The sequence below is a fragment of the Hemiscyllium ocellatum genome, chromosome 7 (assembly GCF_020745735.1).
Source record: "Hemiscyllium ocellatum isolate sHemOce1 chromosome 7, sHemOce1.pat.X.cur, whole genome shotgun sequence".
In the NCBI taxonomy this organism is placed as follows: domain Eukaryota; kingdom Metazoa; phylum Chordata; class Chondrichthyes; order Orectolobiformes; family Hemiscylliidae; genus Hemiscyllium; species Hemiscyllium ocellatum.
This window is the reverse complement of record NC_083407.1, coordinates 12779938-12791471: the sequence shown is the minus strand read 5'-3', so window position 1 is coordinate 12791471 and position 11534 is coordinate 12779938. Positions and strand designations below refer to the sequence as shown.

At 54.6% G+C, this 11534-nt stretch overlaps 1 protein-coding gene across 2 annotated transcripts in view; it reads left to right on the top strand.

Moving 5' to 3' along the window:
• Nucleotides 1-701: 701 nt before the first annotated feature.
• sec22a (SEC22 homolog A, vesicle trafficking protein) overlaps nt 702-11534 on the top strand; it is a 79817-nt gene continuing 68984 nt past the window's right edge. Inside the window, exons 1-2 of one of the 2 annotated variants that reach the window (XM_060828272.1) lie at nt 702-933; nt 10455-10588. In XM_060828272.1, coding sequence (XP_060684255.1) covers nt 703-933; nt 10455-10588 — 365 coding nt within the window. In that variant the 5' untranslated portion in view covers nt 702. The remainder of the gene's footprint in view (nt 934-10454; nt 10589-11534) is intronic. The other variant, XM_060828273.1, reaches the window with a different exon arrangement.

The window sequence follows — 11534 nt, the reverse complement described above, 5'->3', positions numbered from 1 at the left end:
TCTGAGGTAACCTTCTTTGTTGTCCACAGTGCTGGAAAAGCATAGCAGGTCAGGCAGCATACAAGGAGCAGGAAAATAAACATTTCGGGCAACATTCCAGATGAAGGGCTTTTGCCTGAAAAGTCGATTTTCCTGCTCCTCAGATGCTGTCTGACCTGCTGTACTTTTCCAGCACTCCTCTAATCTTGACTCTAATCTCCAGCATCTACAGTACCCATTTTTGCCTAACAGCATTGAGCGTTTACGTATTGCACATGTTTTTTTCAAGAAGACAGCTCTCCAACTAAGGACAGGCAATAAATGCTGGCCAACCAGCAATGCTTGTACTCCAGTCGAGAATATTTTTAAAAATACATAAACTTTTGGATGATCCAACTCAATGCTGAATGATTTCAAGTACTGCCACATGTATCTGGTAAGGAGTCTGTCATCTCAAAGCATCGATAAATAAGCGTGATTTCTCAGATTCTGCAAACTGCTCACAGTCTGCAAACCCCTTTTGCCACGTAAACATAAGGGTTGCGGATTTTGATTGACAGCCGAGGCTACCCCCATCCCGCAAGGCGCGCGTGCACGCCTGGATCCAGCGGGTGGAAGGACTAACGCGCATGCGCCCCCGACGCCCAGGCGTGGAAGAGGGTGCGCGTGCGCTACGCCGTTTGCCGCTTGGGAGCGGACTGATCCGTGAGCCGGTCAACACGCATGCGCTGTCTGGAGCAAACGGAGCGAGGGGCGGGTGCGCCTGCGCGCTGCGCTCGCTCGGTGTCTGTCAGACGGGTCGGCGACCTCGTTCCCCCTCACAAACCCGACAGCCGCATCCCGGAGAGCGGGACACGGACCGGTCACCACAGGCAAAGCACCGGCTCTGGTTCACAGCACGAGCGGCTGGAGGAAAGGCCTGCGGCCTTGTCTTCTGGGCGACAGGGTTCCGAGGTAACGGATGAGGCCCGCTGCCGGGTAGACGGCGGGTAACCGAGGGCCCCGCTTGTGCTGGGGGCATTGGGCAGTAATTCATCCCCGAGCCACCAGCGGCCTGGGCTCAAATACCAGGCTAGAGAGGGACAAACCACACTAATACTCCCAGTGCAGCAAGGAGGGGGCGCCGCACTGTCGGAGGGTCAGTGCTGGGGGAGTGCCGCACTGTCGGAGGGTCGGTGCCGGGGGAGTGCCGCCCTGTCGGAGGGTCAGTGCCGGGGGAGTGCCGCACTGTCGGAGGGTCAGTGCTGGGGGAGTGCCGCACTGTCGGAGGGTCAGTGCCGGGGGAGTGCCGCACTGTCGGAGGGTCAGTGCCGGGGGAGTGCCGCACTGTCGGAGGGTCAGTGCTGGGGGAGTGTCGGAGGGTCAGTGCTGGGGGAGTGTCGGAGGGTCAGTGCTGGGGGAGTGCCGCACTGTCGGAGGGTCAGTGCTGGGGGAGTGCCGCACTGTCGGAGGGTCAGTGCCGGGGGAGTGCCGCACTGTCGGAGGATCAGTGCCGAGGGAGTAGGCACTGTCGGAGGGTCAGTGCTGAGGAAGTGCCACGCTGTCGGAGGGTCAGTGCTGGGGGAGTGCCGCACTGTCGGAGGGTCGGTGCCGGGGGAGCGCCGCACTGTCGGAGGGTCGGTGCCGGGGGAGCGCCGCACTGTCGGAGGGTCGGTGCCGGGGGAGCGCCGCACTGTCGGAGGGTCGGTGCCGGGGGAGCGCCGCACTGTCGGAGGGTCGGTGCCGGGGGAGCGCCGCACTGTCGGAGGGTCGGTGCCGGGGGAGCGCCGCACTGTCGGAGGGTCGGTGCCGGGGGAGCGCCGCACTGTCGGAGGGTCGGTGCCGGGGGAGCGCCGCACTGTCGGAGGGTCGGTGCCGGGGGAGCGCCGCACTGTCGGAGGGTCGGTGCCGGGGGAGAGCCGCACTGTCGGAGGGTCGGTGCCGGGGGAGCGCCGCACTGTCGGAGGGTCGGTGCCGGGGGAGCGCCGCACTGTCGGAGGGTCGGTGCCGGGGGAGCGCCGCACTGTCGGAGGGTCGGTGCCGGGGGAGCGCCGCACTGTCGGAGGGTCGGTGCCGGGGGAGCGCCGCACTGTCGGTGGGTCGGTGCCGCACTGTCGGTGGGTCGGTGCCGGGGGAGTGGGCACTGTCGGTGCCGGGGGAGCGCCGCACTGTCGGTGGGTCGGTGCCGGGGGAGCGCCGCACTGTCGGTGGGTCGGTGCCGCACTGTCGGTGGGTCGGTGCCGGGGGAGTGGGCACTGTCGGTGCCGGGGGAGTGGGCACTGTTGGTGGGTCGGTACCGAGGGAGTGCCGCACTGTCGGTGGGTCGGTGCCGGGGGAGCGCCGCACTGTCGGTGCCACACTGTCGGTGGGTCGGTGCCAGGGGTGCGCCGCACTGTCGGTGGGTCCGTGCTGGGGGAGCGCCGCACTGTCGGTGCCACACTGTCGGTGGGTCGGTGCCAGGGGAGTGGGCACTGTCGGTGCCGGGGGAGTGGGCACTGTCGGTGGGTCGGTGCCGGGGGTGCGCCGCACTGTCGGTGGGACCGTGCTGGGGGAGCGCCGCACTGTCGGTGCCACACTGTCGGTGGGTCGGTGCCAGGGGAGTGGGCACTGTCGGTGCCGGGGGAGTGGGCACTGTCGGTGGGTCGGTGCCGAGGGAGCGCCGCACTGTCGGTGGGTCGGTGCCGAGGGAGTGGGCACTGTCGGAGGGTCAGTGCTGGGGGGTGCCGCACTGTCGGAGGGTCAGTGCTGAGGGAGTGGGCACTATCGGTGGGTCGGTGCCGGGGGAGCGCCGCACTGTCGGTGGGTCGGTGCCGGGGGAGCGCCGCACTGTCGGTGGGTCGGTGCCGGGGGAGCGCCGCACTGTCGGTGGGTCGGTGCCGGGGGAGCGCCGCACTGTCGGTGGGTCGGTGCCGCACTGTCGGTGGGTCGGTGCCGGAGGAGTGGGCACTGTCGGTGCCGGGGGAGTGGGCACTGTCGGTGGGTCCGTGCTGGGGGAGCGCCGCACTGTCGGTGCCACACTGTCGGTGGGTCGGTGCCAGGGGAGTGGGCACTGTCGGTGGGTCGGTACCGAGGGAGCGCCGCACCGTCGGTGGTTCGGTGCCGGGGGAGCGCCGCACCGTCGGTGGGTCGGTGCCGGGGGAGCGGGCACTGTCGGTGCCGGGGGAGCGCCGCACTGTCGGTGCCGGGGGAGCGCCGCACTGTCGGTGGGTCGGTGCCGGGGGAGCGCCGCACTATCGTTGGGTCGGTGCCGGGGGAGCGCCGCACTGTCGGTGGGTCGGTGCCGGGGGAGTGGGCACAGTCGGTGCCGGGGGAGTGGGCACTGTCGGTGGGTCGGTGCCGGGGGTGCGCCGCACTGTCGGTGGGTCCGTGCTGGGGGAGCGCCGCACTGTCGGTGCCACACTGTCGGTGGGTCGGTGCCAGGGGAGTGGGCACTGTCGGTGCCGGGGGAGTGGGCACTGTCGGTGGGTCGGTGCCGAGGGAGCGCCGCACTGTCGGAGGGTCGGTGCCGGGGGAGCGCCGCACTGTCGGAGGGTCGGTGCCGAGGGAGTGGGCACTGTCGGAGGGTCAGTGCTGGGGGAGTGCCGCACTGTCGGAGGGTCAGTGCTGAGGGAGTGGGCACTATCGGTGGGTCGGTGGTAGGGGAGCGCCGCAATGTCGGTGGGTCGGTGCCGGGGGAGCGCCGCACTGTCGGAGGGTCGGTGCCGGGGGAGTGCCGCACTGTCGGAGGGTCGGTGCCGGGGGAGTGCCGCACTGTCGGAGGGTCGGTGCCGGGGGAGCGCCGCACTGTCGGAGGGTCGGTGCCGGGGGAGCGCCGCACTGTCGGAGGGTCGGTGCCGGGGGAGTGTCGGAGGGTCGGTGCCGGGGGAGCGCCGCACTGTCGGAGGGTCGGTGCCGGGGGAGCGCCGCACTGTCGGAGGGTCGGTGCCGGGGGAGTGCCGCACTGTCGGAGGGTCGGTGCCGGGGGAGCGCCGCACTGTCGGAGGGTCGGTGCCGGGGGAGCGCCGCACTGTCGGAGGGTCGGTGCCGGGGGAGCGCCGCACTGTCGGAGGGTCGGTGCCGGGGGAGCGCCGCACTGTCGGAGGGTCGGTGCCGGGGGAGTGTCGGAGGGTCGGTGCCGGGGGAGCGCCGCACTGTCGGAGGGTCGGTGCCGGGGGAGCGCCGCACTGTCGGTGGGTCGGTGCCGGGGGAGTGGGCACTGTCGGTGCCGGGGGAGCGCCGCACTGTCAGTGGGTCGGTGCCGGGGGAGCGCCGCACTGTCGGTGGGTCGGTGCCGCACTGTCGGAGGGTCGGTGCCGGGGGAGTGGGCACTGTCGGTGCCGGGGGAGTGGGCACTGTCGGTGGGTCGGTGCCGGGGGTGCGCCGCACTATCGGTGGGTCCGTGCTGGGGGAGCGCCGCACTGTCGGTGCCACACTGTCGGTGGGTCGGTGCCAGGGGAGTGGGCACTGTCGGTGCCGGGGGAGTGGGCACTGTCGGTGGGTCGGTACCGGGGGAGCGCCGCACCGTCGGTGGGTCGGTGCCGGGGGAGCGGGCACTGTCGGTGCCGGGGGAGCGCCGCACTGTCGGTGCCGGGGGAGCGCCGCACTGTTGGTGGGTCGGTGCCGGGGGAGCGCCGCACTGTCGGTGGGTCGGTGCCGGGGGAGCGCCGCACTGTCGGTGGGTCGGTGCCGAGGGAGCGCCGCACTGTCGGTGGGTCGGTGCCGAGGGAGCGCCGCACTGTCGGAGGGTCGGTGCCGAGGGAGCGCCGCACTGTCGGAGGGTCGGTGCCGAGGGAGTGGGCACTGTCGGAGTGTCAGTGCTGGGGGAGTGCCGCACTGTCGGAGGGTCAGTGCTGAGGGAGTGGGCACTATCGGTGGGTCGGTGCCGGGGGAGCGCCGCACTGTCGGTGGGTCGGTGCCGGGGGAGCGCCGCACTGTCGGTGGGTCGGTGCCGCACTGTCGGTGGGTCGGTGCCGCACTGTCGGTGGGTCGGTGCCGCACTGTCGGTGGGTCGGTGCCTGGGGAGCGGCGCACTGTCGGAGGGTCAGTGCTGAGGGAATGCTGCCGCACTGTCGGAGGGTCAGTGAGGGAGCGTCGCGCTGTCGGAGGGTCAGTGAGGGAACGTCGCGCTGTCGGAGGGTCAGTGCCTGAGGAGCGCCGCACTGTCGGAGGGTCAGCGCTGTCAGCATTTGGTACTGTTGGGACGTCGGTACTCGGGGTGCTCCGCATTGTCGCTGGGTAATTACATGGGGAACTCTGCAATGTCTTGAGGGTCAGATCCAAGCTCGCACTTCATTCTTGGCAGTGTCATTGTGGTGGGCAGACTGGAGGGTTTCTGTGCCAAGAGGGCTGCCCATTCTGTGGCTCAGCCCATGAGGCACTTACATGTCTGCGTATCAGTACAGAGAGACATCTAGTAATGTGGGGCTCGGGTGATTCTTGTTGGAAGGCATGTTGCACTGATGCTAGAATGTGGTACTTTATTGACCCTGTTTCTCTGCCTGCACGTATAACCTGTGTTATGAGATGGTTATGTTGTCAGTACTGTTAATGCCTATTCAGTTGGCTGTCAAAAGTCACTGAAGAGGAACCAAGGAGTTCATCCCACTGCCCTGGCCAGTATTTATGCTTCAGGAAGCATCATTTAAAGCAGGTCATCAGCTTGTTATCTCATACTTCTCCTCGAGGTCATACTGTGTGCGCACTTGGGTGCTTTGCATCTTATGTGACATTATGATTAGACTGCAATGATTAGACTACTTCAACTTGTGGGATCTGGCCATTGCTGGCTGCGCTAGCATTTTTTTATTGCCCATCTCTAATTGCCCTTGAGAAGGTGCTGGTGAGCTGCCTTCTTAAACCTTTGCAGTCCACATGCCAAGGGTTGTCCCACAATGCCAATAGGAGGAAATTCCAGGATTTTGTTCCAGTGACAGTGAAGGAACAACAGTGTGTTTCCAAGTCAGGATGGTAAATGGCTTGGAGGGGAACTTGCGGATAACTGTGTTCCCATACATCTGCTATCCTTGTCCTTATAGATGGCAGTGGTTGTGGGTTTGGAAGGTGCTGTATAAGGACATTTGGTGAATTTCTGCAGTGGATCTTACGGATTGTTCACACTGCTGCTACTGGGTGTCGGTGGTGGAGGAAGTCGATGCTTGTGGATGCCGTGCCAGTCATGTGGATTACCTTGTCCTGGAATGTGTTAAGCTTCTTGAGTGTTGTTGGCGCTGTACCCATCCAGGCAACTAGGGAGTGTTCCATCATGCTCCTGTCTTGTGCCTTGTTGACGATGGATGGGCTTTGGAGAATTAGGTGAGTTACTCACCACAGTATGTCCTAGCCTCTGACCTGCTCTTGTTGGTACTATGTTTACAAGAGTGGTGATGGTAATACCATTGAATGTCTAGGGCCTGTGGTTAGTTTGTCTCTTAGAGATTATCATTGTCTGGCATTTGTGTGGCGTGAATGTTACTTCTCTGGATATTGTCCAGAACTTGTTGCATTTGAACATGGATTGCTTCTGTAGCTGAGTAGTTGTGATTGGTGCTGAACATTGGCGAACATCCCACTTCTGATCTTACGATGGCAGGAAGGTCTTCAAGTACTTTGGAATATCCAGAGATCGTCAAAAACATTATGCAAATGCAAGTTTTTTCTTCACTTCTAAGCAGTTGTGTTTATTGGCAACTGTCTTGTTGTTTGTGGTTCCATCCTGACATTGGTCAACGTTTGAACCCTTCATTTGAAACAAGGAGAAGGAATAGGCTTTTCAGTCTTGAGTCTCCTTCAACATTCAGTAAGATCACAGTTGATCTGATTGTAGCCTCAGATCTGCATTTCCTCGTACACCTAATTATCTTTCACCTCTTTGCTTAATAAGAATCTATTGACCCTGCTTTATAAATATTTGAGCAATCTCCTTCTACCACCTTTTCAGGAAGAGTTCCAAAGAATTGCCTTAGGAGTGTTTGAAGTGAGCAATTCCAGATTCTCCCATTGGGGAAATATCCTCTCCACACCTGCAATGTCAGGTCCCCATAGGATCTTGTGTGTTGCAATCAGTTTATTTCTTACCTTTCTTAACTCCAGGCACAATTTGAGCTTACATAAGCTCTCCTCATAAAATAACTCATGCATTCTAGGTATTAGGTGAAAGTGAGTACTGCAGATGCTGGAGATTAGAGCCAAGATTGTGGTGCTGGAAAAGCACAGCTGCCTGACTCTTCATTCTAGGTTTTAATCTAGTTAACCTTCTCTAAATTGCTTTGCAGTGCATTTACATCCATCCTTAAATAAGATTACTAGTGCTGTACAATAGACAATAGGTGCAGGAGTAGGCCATTCGGCCCTTCAAGCCAGCACCACCATTCATTATGATCATGGCTGATCATCCACAATCGGTATCCTGTTCCTGCCTTATCCCCATAACCCTTGATTCCACATAGTACTGCATTTGTGGTCTCACCATGCCCTGTATAACTGAAGCACACCTTCCCACTATTAATCAGAGGTAGTCAGCATGGTTTTGTAAAGCAGGAGCCGATGTCGAAAGACTTGATTGAATTTTTCGAGGAAATGACTAGTGTGTTGATATGGGTAGTACAGTTGACATAGTCCATGTGTACTTCACTAAAATGTTTAACAAGGTGGTCATGTGGGGGACTGATCAAGAAGGTAAGAACCCATTGGATCCAGGACAATTTAACAAATTGGATCTACAATTGGCAGGTTAGCAGGATGCAGAGGCTACAAGCGAAAGGTTGTTTTTGTGACTGGACACTTGAGTCTATCGGCTTACTGCATGGGTCACTGCTGGTTCCCTTGCTGTTTGTACATTTTGGTCTAGATATGAATGTAGTAGGATTGATCAGTAAGTTTGTAGTGTAGTAAACAGCAAATGGGAAAGCTTAGTCTATTGGATGATATAAATGGACTGGTCAGATGGACACCAACAGTGGTAGATAAAGTTTAATCCCAGAAAGTGTGAACTGATACATTGCAGGAGAACTGATGAAACCAGAGTACACATAACTGAGTGCGCCTGAGAAGATTAGATTGCTTACAGTGTGGAAACAGGCCCTTTGGCCCAACAAGTCCACACCGACCCGCCGACGCTCAACCCACTCACACCCCTACATTTGCCCCGTACCTAACACTACGGGCAATTTAGCATGGCCAATTCACCTGACCCAGAAGTACTGTAGATCAGATGGACCTTAGTGTGCATGTCCATATACTCTTGAATCTAGCAAGGCAGTAAAATAGGGTCCTCAAGAAGCTGTATGGGACATGTGCCTTATTCATCAAGGCATTGAATACAATAGTAACGATGGAATTGTATAAGATATTGGTAAGGCACAGCTGTTGCCCATCCTATTGGAAGGATGTAATTGCACTAGAGAGGGTACAGAGAAGATTCACCGGGATGTTGCCATCCTTGGAGTGTTTCAGCTTTGTAGATAGAGTTGTTCTTCTTAGAGCAGAGAAGGCTGACAGTGTGAGGGGGTGAGGTGTGAGGAAATCTGCTTGAGATCTACAAAATTGAGGGACATTGTTAGCATAGATAGGAGGCTTTCCCAAAAGTGTACCAGTCAATAACGAGAGTGCATAGATTTAAGTTAAGAGGCAGGAAGTTTAGAGTGGATTAAGGAAGAATCCTTTCACCCAGAAGGCAGTGACCCAATACCTGAAAGGATGGCAGAGGCAGGAGCCAGGAGCCATCACAACACTAAACACAATAGCATAAAAGGCTAAGGGAAGATGGCTGCTTTTTGACTGATGTAGGAACAGTGGGTCGAAGGGCTTTTTTCTGTACTGTAATACTCCTTGGCTCTGAAGTGTTGTTCCTTTTCTGAAGTTGGCTTTCTTGTGTTTCAGCCCTAATGAATGCAAGACACCATGCTGTTTATCAACACTTAAGTTTTAATGCCATCAATTGTTTTGGAGCACCTTTTCGACTATGGATATCTCATCCCAGAGGATGGTTGATGAATTAAAATGTTCAAGACTGGGATGGATTTTTTAAATATGAATCAAAGGCAATTAAATGGAATTGAGGTGCAGATCAGCGTTTAATAGGGGAACAGGCTCAAGTGGCTAAATAGCCTACTTCTGTTTCAGTATATGCTGCTGTTCAAGTGTATGTGTTTGGATGTTTGGAGTTAATGATTTCTGAAGATTTCAAGTAAAGGTTTCAAGCTCTTGTTTAGTGAGCCTGCAGTCTGCTGGTCTTAATGAGTTCTGGCATTTCAAAATGTTGCCTTGCAGCTGGCTGCACAAGTGAACTAGTGTTTGTAATATAAATACCTTTAATTGCTTACATGACTTTCCATAAGTGACAAAAGCAAAACCAATGCAAACTGTTCAAATCAGAAGTAAATTATCCAATAATAATCCAATAAACAGTTAAATAGAGGGAAATTTAAGGCGAAGAAAAGTTTGCTGGTTTGAATGACGACACTAGGGATGAAAATCATTGCAACTTGTCTATATGGCCCATCTTGCTGATACTGACTGTTTGAAAATGCTGCTGGTGCTTAGTCCCATGTTCTTACTTTGTGTCAGTAGCTATGACTATACCTGATTCTCACTTGTCCATGTTACTTTTTTTTATGTCGGTGTTGGAAATTAATTCTGTAAATAAATTTGAAGATCAGTCCGATGGACAAGTGGGGTTCAGGCACGTACAAAATTGCGAACAAAGAGTAGGGTCAAAGGGCTGGTGCTATTTTTAAAGAGCCTATGTGCATGATAGGCCTCATGGGCATCACCTGTGCTACAGGCTGCAATGAGATTCATTCAGTGTCTTAACTCCACTACTTGATCAATTTTTTTTTGGCATTACATCTCCATTCTATTCTTACTGTTTAATTCAAATGATCGGGTTCTCTCCACTTTAGGTTCTCTGACTCTGGCCTTGACAATAACTTTTTGTTTTGTTTTAGAGAAGGAAATCTGCTGTTCTTACCCTGTCTAATCTACACGTAAATCCACACCCATTGCAAATTGGTTGATTCTTGACTGCCCTCTGAAATGGCCTAAAGGGTTAATCAGCTCAAGGAGAATTTGAGATGGGCAATAATTGCGGCCTTGCCAATTTTTTTACTGATGTCACTGGATTAATAATCCAGAGGTGCAGGTTAATGCAGTGAGGACACTGGTTCAGATTCCACCATGGCAGTTGACGAATTTAAGTTCAATTGAAGGAGTCTGGAATTGAAAATTATGGATAGAGCTGTCATCAGTGGTCATACGAGCACACCTTGTTTGCTAATTTCTTTGGAAAAGAAATTCTGCCATCCTTATCTGATTGAATAGAATAGATACAGTTTGGAAACAGGCCCTTCGGCCTAACTAGTTCACACCGACCCTTGGAAGAATAACCCGTCCAGAACCATTCCCCCACCCTATTATCAATTTTTACCCCGACTAATGCACCTAACCTACACATCCCTGAACACTATGGGCAAATTAGCATGGCCAATTCATCTAACTTGCACATCTTTGGATTGTGGGAGGAAATCGGAGCACCCGTAGGAAACCCACGCAGACACAGGAAGAATGTGCAAACTCCACCCAGAGAGTCGCTTGAGATTGGAATTGAGCCAGAGTCCCTAGCTGTGAGGCAGCAGTGCTCATCGCTGAGTCCCAGGTAACTAGTTCACTTTTAACTATCCTGTGAAATGCTTGAGCAAGCCATTCAATTCAAGATCAGTTAGGGATGGGTAACAAACGTTAGACTTACTTTACTCACATTCCATGAAAAAATAAAACAAAAATCAAAATCCAACTTCTGTAATGTTTCTACAACAAACTAATCTTTACACACGCATTGCTTACCAATTGTTAAATAGATGGTTTTCATTTATAATTTACAGAGCTGCTGAAACTTGCTGTTGACACAAAGGCAGCACTGTCGACAATGTAGATGATAGTTTATCAATATCCCTTTGTAATTTTATGTTAACTGAATAGGCAAAATGGTGGCAAATGGAGTTCAGTGTAAGCATGTGTGAATTTATCCATTTTGGATCCAAAAAAAGGATAGATTAGTGTACTTCTGGATGGTACGAAGTTAAATATAGTGAATGTCATATGCAGGTGCATAGATCTTTAAAATGTCATGAATGGATGCAGAAAACAAGAAAGCTAATGGAATTCTGGCCTTTATATATAAAAGGACTGGAGTACAAGGATGCATAAGATACAAAACACTGGGAGCACTGAGAGTGGATTTGGCCACCACACCTTAGGAAGGACTTCTTGGCCTTGGAGGACATACAATATATGTTTGCAAGAATGATACTGTACTTCAGGGGTTAAGTTATGCAAAGCGGTTACATAAATTAGGCCTGGTTTCTCTAGAATTTAGAAGGTTAAAGGGTGACCATATCAAATTCTTCATGATACTAACAGGAGAAGACAGGTTAACTTAAGATAAACTATTTCCACTGATTGGATATTCTAGATCTAGGGAGTATAGTTTGAGAATTAGGGTCAGACCATTCAAGAGAGATGTTAGGAAGCATTTCTATACACGAAGGGTTGTAGATATTTGGAGTTCTCTTCCACAGGCTTGAGGAGATAAATGGTCGACT